Source organism: Arachis ipaensis, chromosome B1, assembly GCF_059453495.1.
Source record: "Arachis ipaensis isolate K30076 ecotype BB chromosome B1, ASM5945349v1, whole genome shotgun sequence".
Lineage (NCBI taxonomy): Eukaryota > Viridiplantae > Streptophyta > Magnoliopsida > Fabales > Fabaceae > Arachis > Arachis ipaensis.
The window spans coordinates 22,405,065-22,426,249 of record NC_142436.1 but is presented as its reverse complement, the minus strand read 5'-3'; the positions used below and the strand labels follow the sequence as shown (position 1 = coordinate 22,426,249).

At 39.0% G+C, this 21,185-nt stretch overlaps 1 protein-coding gene across 1 annotated transcript; it reads right to left on the bottom strand.

Moving 5' to 3' along the window:
* Positions 1-18,751: 18,751 nt before the first annotated feature.
* LOC107627268 (UDP-glycosyltransferase 84B2) lies at positions 18,752-20,838 on the bottom strand. The gene has a single exon (XM_016330120.3). The coding sequence runs from the start codon at positions 20,353-20,355 to the stop codon at positions 18,949-18,951; it is 1,407 nt and encodes a 468-aa protein (XP_016185606.3). The 5' UTR covers positions 20,356-20,838; the 3' UTR covers positions 18,752-18,948.
* Positions 20,839-21,185: the final 347 nt, after the last annotated feature.

The following is a 21,185-nucleotide window of genomic DNA, read 5'->3' as shown; positions in this document are numbered from 1 at the left end:
CCTCTTGGAGTTGTGGACATTCATCAGTGTAGTGCAAATAGCAAGCGCAAACTCCACATACTCTCTGAGGGACTAACTGTTGACAGTGTTGTTGTGGAGGAGGTGGAGGTTGTTGTTGATTGAGTTGGAGTTGCTTGAGTATATTAGTCATCTCTCCCAATGTCTTGGTGAGAGCAGCGGTCTCACTACTAAAAGAAACTTTCGCAATGGCCTTGGGATGATTATTCCTTTGCCTTGCATGTTGGGTAGACTTAGCTAGATCAGTGATCAGTTGCCACGCTTCTGTCACCGTCTTGTACTTTGTCAGAGAGCCATTACTTGCGGCATCCAGGAGGGTCTTGTCTCGAGGCTTCATGCCTTTGCAAAAGTATCTAATTAACACTAACTGGTCAATCATGTGATGGGGGCACGAGTCCAAAAGATTCCTAAAGCGTTCCCAATACTAATAGAGAGTCTCTGATTCACCTTGAATGATACAGGAAATTTCTTTCCTCAATCTATCTATGACCTCCGGTGGAAAGAACTTGTCCAAGAATTCCTTTCTAAGCAAATCCCAATTAGTAATAATAGCTTCAGGTTGATTGTAGAACCACTCCTTTGCCTTTTTCTCTAGAGAAAATGGGAAGGCATATAGCTAAAGAACAGTCTCATCCGCACCATACCGCCTAGTAATTGAACAAGTTGTTTGAAAGTCTCTAAGATGCTTGTGCTTGATGGGCTCTTGGGCGGGTAAACCATGGAATTTAGGCAGTAGATTAATCAATGCGGTCTTCAGTTCAAAATTAGCAGTTAAATTCGAATGACGCGCTTGGTATGGTTAAAGAGTAAAATCTGGAGCTCCTACTTCCTTGAGAGTAATCCTTCTAGGAGCTGCCATAGTATCTGCACCTAAATCAACAGAAGAGGTGTCAATGAACTGAGTAGGAGAGGAGTTAGTTTCTTTCTCAAATGATGCTTCAAACTCAACCTCGGGTAAGGTTGGTGAATTGGGCGAAACCCTTTCACCACCCTCGGAAGCTAACTGACACTGAGCCCACCTAATATGTGAAATAGTCTTTTTAATTTCAGGATCAAATGTGGCTCGACTCGGATCTGGCAATGAACGTGTCATTCAATAAAAGAAACATACTAAGAAAAATAAATAATAAATACTACTAATAAACGAAAAACACACAAATAAAAGAAAAAATGCAATTATGTAAATATAAATATATTTACACCAACCAATAATATAGCACACATATGCAACTTCCCGGCAACGGCGCCAAAAATTGACGGGTGAAAAAATGCCAGTTAAGAATTTCTGATAAAAAAATAGCATTGCAAGTACAGTCTTAACTGACGAAATTTCCACTATCAATTTAAATTATGTCACAATTAAGAATAAATAACCGGGAGTAGAATCTTGGGTCGTTTCCCAAAGAGTTGACACAAGATGGCAATTATTGGTTAGGATTTTCCTGAATATTTTTGAAATTCAGGACAAAAAAATAAATGGCTAGGAATTAAAGCAATAAATAATAACAATAGGTGTTATGTTTTTAAAATAAAAGGCCTTGGTCAGGGGAGAAAATTGGGGTTTCTATCCTTGTTGTCTTTCCCAAGTAGAATAGTAAATGTTCATTGCCCCCACTTAGTTATCCTCAAACAATTGAAGGAAAGTCAAGTGGCTGTCACTAACTCTGACTCACAAGTCCTAGTCACTTCATGGGGAAGGACTAAAGTCCGTAAAAATTGAGTTAGCCAGCAATGTCCAATTACAGATAATACTTGAGTATCACAACTCAAGTATTCTCAATTAATCAACCCCTAAGCCAAGTTGGAATCTCTACTCCATTAACATGAATGTCATTTTCATAAAAACATAATAGGAGTAAATAAAAGACATGATAATTGTGAAAAATTAATTAAATAAAAAATGGCACGAACAATAATTAACCAGAATCAAACACGTACTTAGATTAAACATAAAATAATTTAATGCATTGATAAAATTCAAAAATAACAAGATCCAAACATGAATTCAAGCAATTAAATGGAAAAATAAAAGTAATAGAAGTAATAGAGAAGAAAACTGTAAGAACAATGACTCCAATTGAAGGTAGTAACAGCTCTCTCTAGATCCAATTCAAAAGAAAAACTAAGAAAGCCATAAACCCTAAGAAAAGTAGTGTTTCTCTCTCTAGAACTCAAAACTGAACAAAAACTAAAGTGAAAAGTGAAGTGTCTTCAGTCTCAGCTCCATCCCTGCCTCTAGTTTGTGTTTTTGGACTTGGATCTGGGTCAAAATCAGCCTAGAAATTGCCCCCAGTAAGTTCTGTTAAGTGCAGCACGTGACGCTCTGTCACGCGTACGCGTCGTTGAAGCTTGTACCTGTCCACGCGTACAAGTCAGTCACACGCACGCGTCGCTGAACGACGCTCCTGGTCACGGGCACGCGTCGGCCATGTGTGCGTGTCACTCCTCGCTTCTCAAATCTTCAATTTCTTGTGCTCCTTCCACTTTAACATGCTTCATCTTCATCCTTTAAGCCATCTATGCCCTGTAAACCTGAAAACACTTAACAAACACATCACGGCATCGAAAGGTAATAAAGGAGAATTAAAAATTAACAATTTTAAGGTCTAGGAAACATGTTTTCAATCATAGCACAAAATTGGGAAGGAAACTTAAAAACATGCAATTTACATGAATAAGTTTGAGAATAGTTGATAAATCCCACTAAATTCAGTCCAAAATGTAACACTCTAATTAGCTTAAACTTTACCTCGCATCGTAGAGCAAGGCTAATCAAAGGTTTCGACAGTTCTAAGCTCATACATATGATATATAGAAGAAAATAATATAATCTAGAAGCCCGATGAAGGATATAACTCAAAAACAGGATTTGGAAAGCGCAAACGTACTATCGAAGCTACTAACTTAAGGCACAAGATATAGACAAGATATAGCAAAAAATAATAGTGTAATATCATAAGAATGTAGCCACAGCTCCCAGAGTTAAGTCGGCTAGCCATATACAGACCATACATGAAACCAGACAATAAAAACAGCTTATACAAATTTTGTTCTCTCAATACATGCCTCTAAACAAAATACAAAATGAGAGATGTATAAGCAAAATAAATCAAAAAGACTCCAAAAAGGCATTCAGATCCTCCGCTTCTGTCACCATCCAAGCAACTCACCGAGGTGGGTTGCGACCTGCATCTGAAAAACACAACAGAAATATGGTATGAGAACCGAAGGTTCTCAGTATGGTAACAATGCCCAGTGATGTAGGATATAAGACCCCAGGACGAGAAAGGCAATCCTAAGCTCCATACCCATCACAAGATCTCATTCTTAAGGTATAACTAAAACAATAAAGCATGTATATATAAACCTTAGCATAAATAAACAGGGTATTCTATCTTAAGGGTTTTCTATTCTAACCAAACATCGCTGTCCCACAGCCTTCACCAACCGATCCTCCATACGATCCCATCACCACCGCCTTCTGAACCTTCTCAATCCCAGAAGAAAACACAAATAATATACAATACACGTAAAACACAAGTATTGGCATGTATGGCAAATAAATTCAAATAGCAAATAGGCATGTTATACAAATAGGCAAGCCATTACAAGTAGTCAAAGCATACAAATAGATAGAAAATGCACATGATGAATGCCTGTCCTACTGGCTGTGATATCACATCGTCGGTTCAACTGCCAACCCGACACATCTCCATGGAGATGTCGTTCGTCGTAATCATCATTGGGAACCCCTGAGATATAGTACTCGGATCACTGTCCAGGGTTTTGCTCCTGCACGCTCTATAGATCCGAAGGGATGCGAGAGAGATACTCTTGCCTCAGACCTCACATCTCAACGCAAGCGGGACGAACCATCGCCCTTACGCCTCTGCCACTACCTCGACAGGCGGGATCTAACCGCCGTCCCTGCCGGGCGCGTACCGTCTCATAATCTCAGTACAAATCAGTCCTTCAGTAGTTTTTCAGAAAATATTTTCAGTATACATGGATCCATCATCTCATTCAGAGTCCTCGACTCATCTCAACCACTGTAAATTCAACGTTCAGTTCCGAACTCAATAGTTCCTCATTTCTCATCTCATATATCAATCATCCTTCACATACCATCAAACCACCCTCAGTACACCCGAGACCTAATCCTCAGTTTTCTAATTTTTCATAAAAATCATCAACTAAAACCCTTAGATTATTTCCCATGTTCTCATACCCAAAATTTAGCCCAAAAGTCTCAAAACGGTGTCATAGAAGCTTACAATCTTGTTGGGAAGGTGAAATAGTTGAAAACAAAGTTAAATTTGAGAAACAGGGCGTGTGCATCTGCACAGGGGTGTACGTGCGCACGCCTAGGAAGATTTTTAAAAGTGTGCGTACACATAGGGGTGTGCGTGCGCACATACCAGAAATCAGAAAATTCTGTAACTTTGCAGAATTTCATATTTTTACACCAATTTTGAATGATCATAACTTCCTCTACAAAATTCCAAATTTTACAAACTTTACATCGATTCGAAGATTTTTCAATAAACTTCAATTCTACACATATTTCAATCAATTTTGAAAACCGAGACAAAAGTTATGATCAGACAAAGTTCACTAAAATTTCCTTTTTACCAAAATACACAATTTCCACAATTTTCTTGTAAAACACAATCAAAAACATACCAAACCATTCCAAACTCCATTTCCAACAGCTTTGAAAGCCAAAATCCAACGCTAAGCAAGGAATAGGGTGAACCTAAACATCCAAAATCACAAAAACTCACTTAATCAAAAGCCCTAAAAACCCAAAATTTTGAAGAGAAGAACTGAGAGGATTTCGAGCTTTCCTTACCAGTTTCTTATATGGATTTTGTAGAGCTCTTCAGAAGGAACACGTAGCCACAAACGGTGCGGCGATCGGAGCTCTATAGCTCAAGATATGAGCTTGGGAAGGAGATAGTGAATAGTGTTAATGGAGTCTCTCTTCTCCTTCTCTTCTCAGCTGGGTGTGTTGTGTTTGTTAGGGTGTTTGGCTGAATGGTTCATTAAATGAACCTTTATATATGTTGGGCTTGGGCCCAACTTGGGCCCGGTCCAACCCATTAGCGTTTTTAGCCTGTTTGGCCTAACTTTGGGCCAAACCTTTAAAATTAGCGCCCGGTTTTCGACTTTTATTATTTTTGTAAGGTTTCTTACTATTTACAATTTTTCTCGCGCAGCACCGGGCAGACTTGAACCGATTCAACCGGTTTGCGGTTTTTCACAGTTTTTTGCACAAAGCACATTTTCTGACTCAGAAAGACCTACTGAGTCCAAAAATCATATTTAAATCCTCAAATTCTCACTCTAAACTTTCGGACTCTAACTTGGGCAATTAATTACTTAATTAAACGGGTAATTAAGCTCGGTTCTTACATTCTTCCCACCAAATAAGAAATTTTACCCTCAAAATTTAGTGATTACCTGAGAAAAGCTCGGGGGTAATCCTTTTGTATTTCGGACTCCAATTCCCAAGTATGCTCTTCGACTCCTGCTCGCTTCCAAGCTACTCTAACCAACTGAACTTCCTTTCCTCGCAGCTTCTTCACACTAGTGTCATCAATACGCACTGGTGTTACTTGAAAAGTCAAGTTCTCCCTCAACTCGACCAACTCAAGCTCTAGCACATGAGCCTCATCCGACGTGTACTTGCGGAGCTGTGACAGATGAGGTGGCAAAGCTACTTGATACGCCACCGGCCCGAATCATCTTAGAACCTCAAACGGTCCAATGAACCTCGGATTCAACTTCTTGGTCTTAATGGCTCTTCCGATCCCAGTTGTCGGTGTAACCCTCAGAAATACATGTTCTCCTACTTCAAACTCTAACGGTTTTCTTCTCTGATCCGTGTAACTCTTCTGTCGACTCTGTGCCGTTAGAATTCTCTCCCAAATCTTCTTGATCTTCTCAGTAGTCTCTGCTACCAAATCGTGATCCAAAACGCTCACTTCACCCGACTCATACTAACAAAGTGGAGATTGGCACTTCCGTCCATGCAAGGCCTCATACGGAACCATCCCAATGCTCGCATGAAAGCTGTTGTTGTACGCAAACTCCACCAATGGCATGTAGCGATCCCAACTTCCGGGTTGATCCAAAACACATGCTCTCAGCATATCCTCTAACGTCTGAATAGTCCTTTCCGACTGTCCATCGGTTTGCAGATGATATGCAGTACTAAGACATAGCTTCGTATCGAAAGCTCTTTGAAAAGCTCCCCAAAACCTTGATGTGAATCGGGGATCACCGTCCGACACTATGCTCGATGGTACACCATGCAACCTTACGATCTCTTTAATATACAATCTCACCAACACCTCCATAGAACAGTTCACTCGAATAGGTAGAAAATGGGCGGATTTGGTTAAGCGATCCACGATCACCCAAACCACATCAAATCCCGACCTAGTCCTTGGTAAACCGGTCACAAAATCCATTGCAATTCCTTTCCACTTCCACTGAGGAATCTCAAGTGGCTGTAACATTCCTAACGGTTTCTGATGCTCTATCTTCACTTTCTGACACGTCAGGCACTTGGATACTACTGTAGCCACATCATCTTTCATCCCAAGCTACCAGAACATCTTCTTCAAGTCATAATACATCTTTGTGGTTCCGGGATGAATGGAAAACCCACTATTTTGAGCTTCTGACAACAAGTCTTACCTCAAACTCCCAACATCCGGTACACAAATTCTCCCCTTATATCTCCACAACCCTTCATTATCCTTAGTGAATTCTTCACGCCTCTTATCACCAACTGGTTGAAACAATTGTTGAAGTTGTTGTTCATCTTGCTGAGCTCTCTGAATCTCTGTTTTAGAGGTACTCGAGATCTGCAACTGATTCAAACAAGCTCTTCCGGTGACTTCACCAATATCCAACTTAAGATCCACAAACTTATCCACTAACTCCTCCTCCTTGATTCTCATCCAAGCTATTGTCAAAGTTTTCTGACTTAATGCGTTCGCCACCACATTCGCCTTCCCAGGGTGATAACTCAGTTCAAAATCGTAGTCCTTAAGCAACTCCATCCATCTCCTTTGACGCATATTAAGCTCTTTCTGATCAAAGATGTACTTGAGACTCTTATGATCAGAAAAGATGCTAAACCTCACTCCATATAAGTGGTGTCTCCAAATCTTCAATGCAAACACAATCGCCGCTAATTCCAAGTCATGAGTTGGATAATTTACCTCATGCGGTCTCAGCTGACGCGATGCATAAGCCACTACATTCCGATGTTGCATCAAGACGCAACCCAAACCCTTCAATGACGCATCACAATATACTTCAAATGGTTCATGCGGTTCCGGCAAAATAAAAACTGGCGCTGAAGTTAACTTTTGCTTCAAAGTTTGAAAACTCTCTTCACACTCCGAGCTCCATACAAACGGCACCTCTTTCCTTGTTAATTTGGTCATCGGTAGTGCAATCCAGGAAAATCCTACAATAAATCTCCGAAAATATCCGGCTAAGCCTAAGAAGCTTCAGACTTTCATCACCATCGTTGGTCTTTCCCATTCAATTACCGCTTCTACCTTCAAAGGATCCACCGCTATTCCCACTTTGCTCACCACATGACCTAAGAACTTCACTTCCTCCTTACAAAATTCACACTTCGACAACTTAGCATACAATTTTTGCTCCTTTAAGATTTGCAACACAATCCTCAAGTGTTCCTCATGCTCCTTTGCCGTCTTAGAGTAAACCAAAATGTCGTCTATGAAAACCACCACGAATTTGTCCAAAAAGGGACGAAAGACTTTGTTCATGTAATCCATGAAAACAGCAGGTGCATTCGTTAACCCAAAAGACATAACCGCAAACTCGTATTGTCCATAGCGCATCCTAAACGCAGTCTTAGGGATATCATCCTCTTTCACCCTTATTTGATGGTAACCGGATCTCAAATCGATCTTTGAAAATACTCTGGCTCCTTGTAGTTGATCCATCAAGTCATCTATCCTTGGCAGCGGATACTTGTTCTTCACAGTCACTTTGTTTAACTACTGGTAATCCACACACAGTCGCATCCCTCCATCCTTCTTTTTACCAACAAAATGGGCACTCCCCACGGTGATACACTCGGTCGAATGAACCTCTTATTCAGAAGCTCCTCCAACTGAGCCTTTAGTTCAGCCAGCTCTATCGGTGCCATCCTATACGGCACAATCGACACTGGTCCGGCTCCCGGCACCTAGGGGTGTTCAAAATCGATCCGGACCAAACTAAATCGACGAACCGAACCGAAATAACCGAAAACCGAATAAACCAAAAACTGAAAAAATCGAAAAAAATTAATTTTTCTATTTTTTGTGCGGTTCGGTTCGGTTTTCGGTTCTTACCATGAAAACCCTAACCGAACCGAACCGAACTGGTTTAACAAAAACACTAAAAATTACCAACCCCACCCCCTAAACCCCCCTTCTCCCCAAACGAGTGCTACTGTGCTACTGCTGCAGCGCTGCGCTTCCCTAACCCTAACCCCCAATTCGAAACCTAATCCAGCCTCCCTCTTCTCCAAATCTCGCCCACTGCGCACCCACCACCCAGCCACGGAGCCAGCCACCCACCGAACCACGTCCTTAAGTCTCGAGGCCGGCGGCACCAACGTCCCTCCCACCACCTCGAAGCCTTCCTCCGAAGTCCCAATGTCGAAGCCTTCCTCTTCGCAGACAGAGCAGAGATCCCCCACCGCCGGTGCACCACGAACACGAAGCTGTCGCAGGATAACGCCACTGACCCACTGACCCAACAGCCAGGATAACACTACCACCTACCCCCAAACGAACCCTAGCCCCTCTCTCCCTACTCCCTAAGTCTCATAGCCTCGCTCTCTGCACCATCCATCGCTGGTGAGAGACCTCCTCCCACTACCTCGCAGCTGCCGCCGACCTTCTTCCCATCGCCGCCCTTCCACTGCTCCCACCCAGGACCTGCTCGCGGACAGAGCAGCACACAGCCAGCCACAGCCAGCGCCCAGCGCCCAGCAGCTCGGCACCACCCTTGCAAGTCGCACCCACCACCACCCTCAGGTATGTAACTTGACTGAAATTGTTGTTCTGTTTGTTGTTCCTTTCTAATTGCTTCAACTGTTTCTGATTTGTTTTGTTTTGCTATTCTATCAAATTACTGAATTAATTTTGAAGTGAATTACTAAATTACTGAATTGTTGTTCTGGTATTGTTGTTGTTCTGTTGAATTACTGAATTACTTTCTTGTGTTATAATTTTTAAATCTGTTGAGACTTGAGAGTTGATATGTTATTCTGATGTGAAGTATTATGTGATTTATGATGAATTTTGATATGACAATGACCATGATGCTGGAATATTGTTGGAACAAGTCACTCTTTGATCTTCAATTATTCAATTATACTAGATGTCAAGTGTAAGTTCCAATATAATATCTTCTTTAAGCAGAAGGTGGTGTTATGGTGTAGTTAATTTACCAGATTATCATAATTTGTTAGCTGATTTATTATATTTCCATTGATTTTTGAATTGTAAGGCTCATATTTGGGGGCAATTTTGCTTATGTTATGAAGGACGTAAGCTTGTCATTGAAACAACTTATCTTAGAGATTATGGCATCAAGGATGGTGACCAGGTTAATGAATTTTAAGGCTTACAATTTCAGTGAGGGGAGCTGGAATGCTGGATTGATAGAAACATGAACGGTTAATTTATAATCTGTTATTGAAAAGAAGTTTGATTAAAGTTGTATGTGAATATCCCCATAATTTTATTCAATTATGATACATTGTTACCCTGCTATTAATCCATTCATCTCAATGTCAGTTGTACTTACTCCATTCCTCTTTACTAATGATATCTATATATTCAATTCTGATACATTGTTACCTTGCTATTAATCCATTCATCTCAATGTCTCTTTATTATTACAATGTATAACTATTAGAATGTATAACTAGATTAGAATGTTTTTCTACTAGTGCTATATTATTATTATTATTACTATTATTATTATTATTATTATTACTATTGTTAGCTATTGTGTATTTGTGTTTGTCGATTTCAATGTTATAACTTTGTGAAATAGTATGGTAGTATTTTTTTGAATTGATTGAAAAAACCGAACAAACCGAACCAAACCAAACCAAATTTAATTGGTTTGGTTTGGTTCGGATGGCTTTGAGAAAAAAACCGAACCAAACCGAACCGCACTTTAATTAAAGGATTGGATCGGATGACTTTTCTCTCAAAAACCGAACCAAACCGCATCGCGAACACCCCTACCGGCACCAATTCAATCGCAAATTCAATCTCCATTTGAGGTGGTAATTCAGGAATATCTTCCGGGAATACCTCTGGAAAGTCTCTAACTACCGGAATTTGATCTAGTTCCTGATTATCACTCAACCTGTTCGCAGCCAACAGAATATAACCTGGACACTCTTCTCCACTACAGTGCACCATCACAGAGTTCAGGTAATACCCCGCAGCTACCACTGCTCCATTTTCTCCTTCCGGCATAAATCGAATTGACCGCTCAAAGCAATCCAACAAAACTCGATTTTTCGACAACAAATCAAACCCCAAAATCATCTCCAATCCAATCATTGGCAAACAGATCAAGTCATGCACAAAGTCTCTACCCTCAAGCTTGAAACCTACTTGCCTACACCCTGACCTAGTCATAACCATCTGATGCAGAGTATGTACATGCAGATCAAATGCTAACTCTGACACTTTCAAACCTAGTTCCTCAACTTTAGCAAACGAGATAAACGAATGTGATGCTCTAGTATCATATAATGCAATTAAAGTCTTATCACCAAATAAACAAATACCTCTCATCAACGGATCTGCCTTAGAAGAATCCTTAGCATTCACAGCAAAAACTCGACCCTAATGCTGACTCTGACCTGCAGTCGGGTTCCTCCTACGAGTGCAATCCCTCGCAATGTGGCCACGCAACGCACAGTTGAAGCAACCACCTAAACCAACCTTGCATGAGTCATATGGATGAAAACGCCCACAACGCACACAAGTCAAATCCAAAGAATTCTTACTCTGATTTTTCTCCCTTTGCCACGTTGAAACTGATCATGAGTGTTCTTTCTGAAGCATCATTGTCCTTGAGGCGCATATCCTCCTCTCTTGAAGCTTTGACCCCTCGAATGAAAATATTTGCCACGTCCCTTGCTAGTATTTCCTCCATGAGTATCCTTGGATGCCGCTACAGTCTTGGCATACTCCTCCACCACCCTTGCTTTGTTCACCAAGTCGGAGAAGACACGGAGCTCCATAGGAGCCACAGCAGTCATAATGCTATCCTTCAAACTCCTCTGGTACTTGATACACTTCCAGCTCTCATAAGTCTCCGGGGCACCTTGGCACACCCTTGAAAACCTACAAAGCTCCTCAAACTTGCTGGTGTAATCACCCACAGACAGGAAACCTTGCTTCAGCTGCATCAGTTCCATCTCCTTCGCTTCCCTTGCAGACTCAGGAAAATACTTCTTATAGAAGGCCGTCTGAAATAAATCCCAAAGGACATCATCATTCTGGAGCTATAGCAAGCGGCACTCTGCTTGCCACCAGTGCTGGGCCTCTCCTACCACCTGATAAGCAGCAAATTCAACATACTGATTATTTGGAATGTGATGTGCATGTAAAGCATGCTCCATGGCCTGAAACCAGTTGTCCACTTCGGTAGGATTGGTTGATCCTCAGAAAATTGGTGGATGAACCTTGAGGAACATCGCCAAGGTCATCGGAACACCACCCGTGTTATCGCCATTTTCCGCAGCATTCCCATTACCATTCCTGTTTCCGTTCCCGGCCGGTTGGCCCAATCTCTGCAAAGCTTGCAGAGTCACATCAGTATTAGCTTCCATGGTGTTTGCCAGATTAGGCCATAGTTGCCATGAATTCGGCATGGTTGTCAGCCGGTTGCGCATTCCTACTTTCTCGTGAACGGGATCGACCTCGTCCACGAGTGGCCATTAGGATTCCTGTCTGCACCAAACAATCGATATCAAGGTGATCAGTCTCAATATCAAAAGCCTAGTGCTTCAATTATCCCAAACAGGCACTCACAAACAAACATGCTATGGAATATCAAACAGATAACCTAATAGCATCAAAGAAAAAGACACACAGAGTATGCAATAAAGCACAATCGGTCCATTCCTTAGGCTTACGAGGACGAACTGCTCTGATACCACTAAATGTAACACCCTAATTAGCTTAAACTTTACCTCGCGTCGTAAAGAAAAGCTAATCAAAGGTTACGACAGTTCTAAGCTCATACATATAATATATAGAAGAAAATAATATAATCTAGAAGCCCGATTAAGGATATAACTCAAAGACAGGATTTGAAAAGCACAAACGTACTATCGAAGCTACTAACTTAAGGCACAAGATATAGACAAGATATAGCAAAAGATAATAGTGTAATATCACAAGAATCTAGCCACAGCTCGCGAAGTTTAAGCCGGCTAGCCATATACAGACCATACATGAAACCAGACAGTAAAAATAGCTTATACAAGTTTTGTTCTCTCAATACATTCCTCTAAAACGAAATACAAAATGAGAGATGTATAAGCAAAATAAATAAAAAAGACTCTAAAAAGGTATCCGGATCCTCCGCTTCTGTCACCATCTAAGCAACTCACCGAGGTGGGTTGCGACCTGTATCTGAAAAACACAACAGAAATATGGTATAAGAACCGAAGGTTCTCAGTATGGTAACAGTGCCCAATGATGTAGGATATAAGACCCTGGGACGCCAAAGGCAATCCTAAGCTCCATACCCATCACAAGATCTCATTCTTAAGGTATAACTAAAACAATAAAGCATGTATATATAAACCTTAGCATAAATAAACAGGGTATTCTATCTCAAGGGATTTCTATTCTAACCAAACATCGCTATCCCACAGCCTTCACCAACTGATCCTCCATGCAATCCCATCGCCACCGCCTTCCGAACCTCCTCAATCCCAAAGAAAACACAGATAATATACAATGCAAGTAAAACACAAGTATTGGCATGTAAGGCAAATAAATTCAAATAGCAAATAGGCATGTTATACAAATAGGCAAGCCATTACAAGTAGTCAAAGCATACAAATAGATAGAAAATGCACATGATGAATGCCTGTCCTACTGGCTGTGATATCACATCGTCAGTTCAACTGCCAACCCGACACATCTCCATGGAGATGTCACCCTTCGGAATCATCATTGAAAACCCCCGAGATATAGTGCTCGAATCATTGTCCTGGGTTTTGCGCCTGCACGCTCTATAGATCCGAAGGGATGCGAACGGGATACTCTTGCCTCAGACCTCACATCTCAAGTCAAGCGGGACGAACCACCGCCCTTACGCCGCCGCCGCTAACTCGACAGGCGGGATCCAACTGTCGTCCCTGCCGGGCGCATACCGTCTCATAATCTCAGTACAAATCAGTACTTCAGTGGTTTTTCAGAAAACATTTTCAGTATACATGGATCCATCATCTCATTCAGAGTCTTCGACTCATCTCAACCACTGTAAATTCACCTTTCAATTCTAAACTCAATAGTTCCTCATTTCTCATCTCATATATCAATCATCCTTCACATACCATCAAACCACCCTCAGTACATCCGAGACCTAATCCTCAGTTTTCTAATTTTTCATAAAAATCATCAACTAAAACCCTTAGATTATTTCCCATGTTCTCATACCCAAAATTTAGCCCAAAAGTCTCAAAATGGTGTCATAGAAGCTTAGAATCTTGTTAGGAAGGTGAAATAGTTGAAAACAAAGTTAAATTTGAGAAACAGGGCGTGTGCGTCTGCACAGGGGTGTGCGTGCGCATGCCCAGGAAGATTTTTAAAAGTATGCGTACGCACAGGTATGAAAATTCACAAGTCTGTTCACTCACACAAGCTGTGCTAGCATCCCCAACAGACTGACCTTCCCAACGTGTGCGTGCGCACAGGCCTGTGTGTACGCACAGGTTGCAATTTCTCATTGGTGTGTGCACAAGCTGTACTAGCGCTGCAAACAGCACGCCCTTCCCTGCCTGTGCGTGCGCACAAAATTGTGCAGGGTTGTGCGTACGCACAAGGCTGTGCGTGCGCACATACCAGAAATAAGAAAATTCTGTAATTTTACAGAATTTCATATTTTTACACCAATCTTTGAATGATCATAACTTCCTCTACAAAATTTCAAATTTTACAAAATTTACATCGATTCGAAGAGTTTTCAATAAACTTCAATTCTAAAAAATTTTTAATCAATTTTGAAAATCGGGGCAAAAGTTATGATCAGACAAAATTCACTAAAATTTCTTTTTTCCTAAAATACACAATTTCCACAATTTTCTTGTAAAACACAACCAAAATCATACCAAACCATTCCAAACTCCATTTCTCACCAAAGTCTACCCTTTGTATCATATTACATCAATCTTACGACATTTTCCTTCACATTTCATCATCCGCCATCTCAACATCAATATATCACATATATCACATTCTAATCAATTCTCTTTCACATTTTCCAACCACATTACCATTTCATCAATATCAACATCACACATATTATCACCATTCACTTTTCAATTCACAAAATCAATCATCATCATCATATCATCATCAATCCATAATAAATCATCATACATCAGCATTCAACAACTCATGAACCATTATAATTCAAACCTATCCTATAGGTCACTAGTCTAAGTGTCCATGAATATTATATACTACATAGAGAAAATCGAAACCATACCTTGGCCGATTTCCAATATGCCCTTAACCCAAAATGAGCACAACAATGATCACCAACAAGCTTTCCAATACAATCCAAGCCACCAACACTCACCAAAGGCCTCCAACTCACAATTATTCAAGCTATATGTACATAAACCATCACAAGTCAACCTAGGCCTCAATATAAATATAATCTCACAAGGGTTTGATGCCTCTTATCTTTTCCAACAGCTTTGAAAGCCAAAATTCAATGCTAAGCAAGGATTAGAGTGAACCTAAACATCCAAAATTATAAAAACTCACTTAATCAAAAGCCCTAAAAACCCAAAATTTTGAAGAGAAGAACTGAGAGAATTTCGAGCTTTTCTTACCAGTTTCTTATATGGGTCTTGTAGAGCTCTTCAGAAGGAACGCGTAGCCGCAAACGGTGCGGCGATCGGAGCTCTATAGCTCAAGATATGAGCTTGGGAAGGAGATGGTGAATAGTGTTAATGGAGTCTCTCTTCTTCTCTTCTCAGCTGGGTGTGTTGTGTTTGTTAGGGTGTTTGGCTGAATGGTTCATTAAATGAACCTTTATATATATTGGGTTTGGGCCCAACTTAGACCCGGTCCAACCCGTTAGCGTTTTTAGCCTGTTTGGCCTAAGTTCGGGCAAAACCTTTAAAATTAATGCCCGGTTTTTTACTTCTATTATTTTTCTAAGGTTTTTGACTGTTTTCAATTTTTCTCACGCAGCACCGGGCAGACTTGAACCGGTTCGCGATTTTTTACAATTTTTCGCAGAAAGCACATTTTTTGACTCAGAAAGACCTACTGAGTCCAAAAATCATATTTAAATCCTCAAATTCTTACTCTAAACTTTTGGACTCTAACTTGGGCAATTAATTACTTAATTAAACGGATAATTAAGCTCGGTTCATACACAAAATATATCATAAAATAATGATTTATCAAAGGCTTCGGCTTTTCGGATGAGGGACCCGGAATTCTTGCACTAGAATAAGAAGGGTTGATCGGAGAAGCACATGACAAGGCCGGTGGCCACGTGAGCAAGCATTTGGACGAGTGCAATATCTATCAAGTCAACGGGGACAGAAATGTTTTTCCAACAATGATGACCTTCTTCGCCGCAGTGACAAGAATATAGCCCCTAAAGTCATAGAAACCGACGAACTAGGACTTTTAAAATTCACAAACATGGAGGAGAAAGAAGAAGAAGTTAGGATTCCACGGATTAAATGGGGTCTAAAATCAAATGTTGTCATGTCACTCAATCGTTGAAATGTTCAACGGGACAAAATTTTACCATCTTAATACTCCGTTTATTGACTCATCGCTAGAAAATATCGAGGAACTAAATTGGTGTCCAAACCTAAATCAAGGAGACCATTATAAAAAATTTTAAATTTTAAAAACAAAAATTAATAATCACATAAATTTCAAGAACTAAAATGTGAATTTACTCAACCAATTAACTAAGAGAATTCGGTAAGTCATAAAGACCAAAGCAATTTTAACCCTTAATTATTATCCATTAAAATCATTTAGCAACTTAAGGTGTCCGTGATCATAGCTGACGATCGGGATTTTTGCCAGTAAAGAATGTCATAAAAACAGTCGCGTTATAGATATAGTTTCTAAACCAACAAAAATCCCTTCGTACAAAACGTTTTGGTTGTCACAAGTAACAAACCCCTTTAAAAATTGTTAACCGAAGTATTCAAATCTCGGGTCGTCTTTTCAAGGAACTGCAGGGAAGTATGTTCTTATTATTGGCTATAAAGATTGTAAATCGGGGTTTAGAGGATGAGAAGCAAGTGATTTAAATGACAAATAAAGTAAATGAAGAACAAGTAATTTAAATAGCAAGTAAATTAAATAAATGACTGTAAATAAGCTTTTGGCAAGGTATGAGAAATTAGAGGTCCTATCCTGGCTATCCTTATCAAAGATGATGATAATTGAATCTTAATTCCGCTTTGTTAACCTTTACTAAGATAAAGGGATGTCAAGGGATTAATTAATTGATCTTCGAATCCTATTTATTTCCTAAGAAAATATTGGGATTATTGAAGCTCAAATTAACAAAGATAACAATTGTCAAGCATGTTTGAGTTTGATAACTCCTGAGTTACTGATTTCTTAACCAAGACCAAAAGAAGAAAAATAAATCTACTTGGAATAAAGATGTCTTCTGAGTAAAAACAACAATAGCATAAATAAAAGAAATCGATATTAAACTGAAATACCTCAAATAATCATTAATAAAAGAGTAATCTGTAACATGAAAGGATTCATAAAGTAACTAGCAAAAGTAAATAAAAGGAATATTGAACCTGATCAAAAGAGATAATCCTGAAAGCGAATAAAAAAAATCCTAATTCTAAAACCTAATCCTAAAAAGAGAGAGAGAATCTCTCTCTAAACTAAATCTAAATCATGAAAACTAAACTAAAGTGGTCACTCCCTGTGAATGGATGCATTCCCTCACTTCATAACCTCTGGTCTATGCCTTCTGGACTTGGATTTGGGCCAAAAAGGGCTTCAGAAATCGCTGGGAGCATTTTCTGCAATTTCTGGTGCGTGGCCTCTGTCACGCGTCCGCGTGGATCACGCGGTCGCGTCATTCGGAGCTTTTCTTACCACGCGGTCGCGTCAGTCATGCGGCCGCGTCGCTGCTTCTTTGCGCTTGGCATGCGTTCGCGTCGCCCATGCGATCGCGTGGATGCCAGTTTCTTCAGAAGCTCCATTTTGTGCTTTCCTTCCATTTTTGTATGTTTTCTTTCCATCCTTTAAGTCATTCCTACCTTAAAAGATCTGAAAACTACTCAACACACTAATCACGGCATCGAATGGAATTAAAGGTGATTAAAATAATTAATTTAAAAGCATAGGAAACATGTTTTTCACATACATCACATAATAAGGAAGGGAAAGTAAAACCATGCAATTAACATGAATAAGTGGGTGAATGATTGAATAAATCACTCAAACTAAGCACAAAATATATCATAAAATATGGGTTTATCAATGGCCTTATAAAAAGTTTATAAAATTTCCTCCTAACTACTAAGTACAATTCAACAAAACCCATCATAAAAAACAATAAACAACTCAAATTAAAACAACTAAATCAAAAACTAAGATAACAACAAATTAAATTAGCAAAGATTCAACATAAATATAAACTTTCAGTCAATAAACTTAAACAAATGATCCATGTTTAACCAATCCATTACATAAAACTAAAAGAAAAATAAAAGATAGCGGATGTAAACCAAGAGTAATAGTAGCACTAGAATAACAAAAGTTGATCACCTCATGACATTAAATCAGACTTAAAAAAAATAAGTGAATAATTTTCTAAATTTTAGAGAAAATTTTTTACTTTTATCTTTAGAATTTTCTAATTAAAAGCACGAGGAGTACTAAGGGACTAGCAAGTTTTGTGATTTGTAACTATCAATTAGCTATTATTAGTATTTTTAATGATATAAGATGAAATTTAATGGTGTAGAATTATTCATTTTTTTATGATTAAATACTGGCTAAATTTTAATAAAACTACTGGCTCCTTAGACTTTCTCTTAAAAGTACTAATAAATTTTTTTTAAGTGTTGAGAACAAAGAGTGTGTGTATCTCTGTTTTTTTCAATTTTTTTGTGTTGTCAAAAATATTTGAAAACCCAAGATTAAAAATTATTAATGCTTAAGTATCAAGTACACACAAAAAATATGTACGAATGATGTTATGCGTAAGCCTAAAAGTTGTCTTCTAGGCACAAAATTTTTAATGACTAAGTAAATAAAAATTATTACAATAAATAAAGCATGTGACGAAAAAGTATATGGATGACTAATTTATTAGAATAAAAAATGTAAGGAGTAGAAATAAAGCTATAGTTCAATTAAAATTTTTTTATTAAGAGTAAAATTTATTATAAATAAAGTAATAATACCAATTAAATAATTTATATCTTCTCTCTTTAAAATTCTATCAATAAATTTATTTTCTCCCCTGTCTCTCTTCTTTAATTCTTCCTTAATTCTCTTTTATTTTTTTATTTCTATCTAATACTATTAATTCTTTCTGTACTCAATTTCTTCGCCCTTACAAAAAGACTGTATTATCCAAATGAAACTTATTATTCTAAGTGAATTTCCCAGAAATTTCGGTGACAAACCGATTGATATTTCTATCTGACGAACCACCATCCACCATCGCTTTCCGTGCAGCTTCTTTTAGCCCCACTGCTCTCATCTTAATCTCTTCAGCCCTGGTGCCCTCCATGACTTCCGTAATACATCTTTCAACCTCTTGTGCGCTCGCAACCCCATCTTCTTCTTCCCCAATCCTCATCCTCACCCCAGTCTTAAACACATCTTCTACAAGCTTAGCATTCGTGGGTTGATCTGACCAGTTGGGAAGGGCAACTATCGGTACGCCGGCCGTCACAGCTTCCAGGGTCGAGTTCCAGCCGCAGTGGCTTACAAAGCAAGCCACTGCAGGATGCATTAGCACATTTGCCTGAGGGCACCACGTCACCACTAATCCCTTTTCTTTCGTTTCTTCCAAGAACTCTTGTGGCAATTCAGCACCACCCTTCTGTGGCCTAATCACCCAGAGAAACGGTTTCTTTGTATTCTTCAAAGCAATTGCGATGTTATCCATTTGCTTCTGTGAAAGTTCCATTAAACTACCAAATGCCACGTAGATAACCGAACTAGTTGCCTTATCGTTAAGCCATTGTAGACAAGAATCTTCTGGCCTCAACAAATTTACACTAAGATCATCAAAATCTTCACTCTCTTTTTGTCCTAACAAATAAGGTGACACAAGGGGTCCAATGGTGAGAATAGGTCTCAGTGAAGCCATGGAGTTCACTATCTCCTCTTCAAACTCGTAAACGGAAGCTCCTAAAATCCATTTCACTTTGTCCAAGATTGGTTCAAAATCCGTAACCAATTTCTTGTGGTAGGGAGGGCAAGAGGGGAGCAAAAAGCTGGGAAGTTCTCGAACCTGCAACGTTGGCAGTGATGGTAGCTGAAGGGTCTCATTTGGATTCTCCATGTCAGGAAAACAGTTCGTTTTGCATGCATAGCGACAGTAAATGGAAAAAAGAGCCGAAGCTTGGGGGAAAAATATGGCACAAGGAATTCCATGAGAAACGGCAACATCCACTGACCACGGCATGAAAGGATTTGCGATCAAGCACGAGAAGCTTCGATCGTGCTCCTTTAGGTGAGTGATGAGGTTTGAAAGATTCTCCGCACCTTTGGTTTCGAAGGAAGCGAAGAAAGCCGCGGGATCGTTGCTGCGATCATGGTCAACGCTAAGGCCATCAGAGAAGTACGCTAGTTGGATCTTTGATGGCTTGTTATTGGTTTCTTGGTTGTGGAGGTTTTGGAAACGCTGACGTAGTTCTTCGGGTATTGCTAATGTGACGTGGACACCCTTTGATGCAAGGCGTTTCGCAAAATTGAGAGTTGGATTCAGGTGGCCTTGAAGAGTTGGTGACACCATTAAAACATTGATAACTTCTTTAGATGAAGACATTCTTTTCTCCTCCGTGTCACAAAAGTCACAAAATGTGTGTTGTGGTTGAAGACTAACTAGATTTAAGAGTATGGAAATAAATTATCAAGTTAAGGACAAGATGATATGACTGACGAAGAAGATAAGTATGGTGCATATATATATGAAATGATTCTGGTTGTTAAATAATTAATTTTCATCATGGCATACGTAGTGGCCTTTTTCTTGCTAATCAATTTGCATCATAGCATACGTTAGTGGTGGCTTAGTGACCTCTTCATTTTTTTTCTTCGAAGTTCACGTCAATGCTATCTAATGTAAGAGTATCGGAAAAAAAAAACATTTGAATTTAATAATAAATTGGTATGATTAGATAGGAATTAGGAGCTTTTTTTTTTTTTTTTGCCAATGAGTTATAGCTCAAATGACATAGTCTCTTTATACTCATTTAAGAGGTCGTGAGTTCGAGTCTTCTATCTTTGGTAAAAAAAAAAAAATTAGGAGCTCTTCTTTTAAGAAGTATCTATTAAAATGATTTATTTTCCCCCTAATATAACACTATTCCAATTACATATTATCAAAAAGTGCTTTCTTGAAGACGGTGATTATTTAATACGTATTAATATGAGAAATAAATTGAACCGGAAAAAAAATTATCACGTAAATTACATACATTCTCATCATTTAACTTTTATTTAGTTTTTAAAAAGTATTATATATCATCATATATAGTAAAATATTCTTATAAATAATTATAAAAAATAATATTTCTTTTGATATTTTTGTTAAAAGAATGAATAATCTTTTTTATTGTTAGGACAAAAATATCTTTTTATAATAAAAAATAAAAT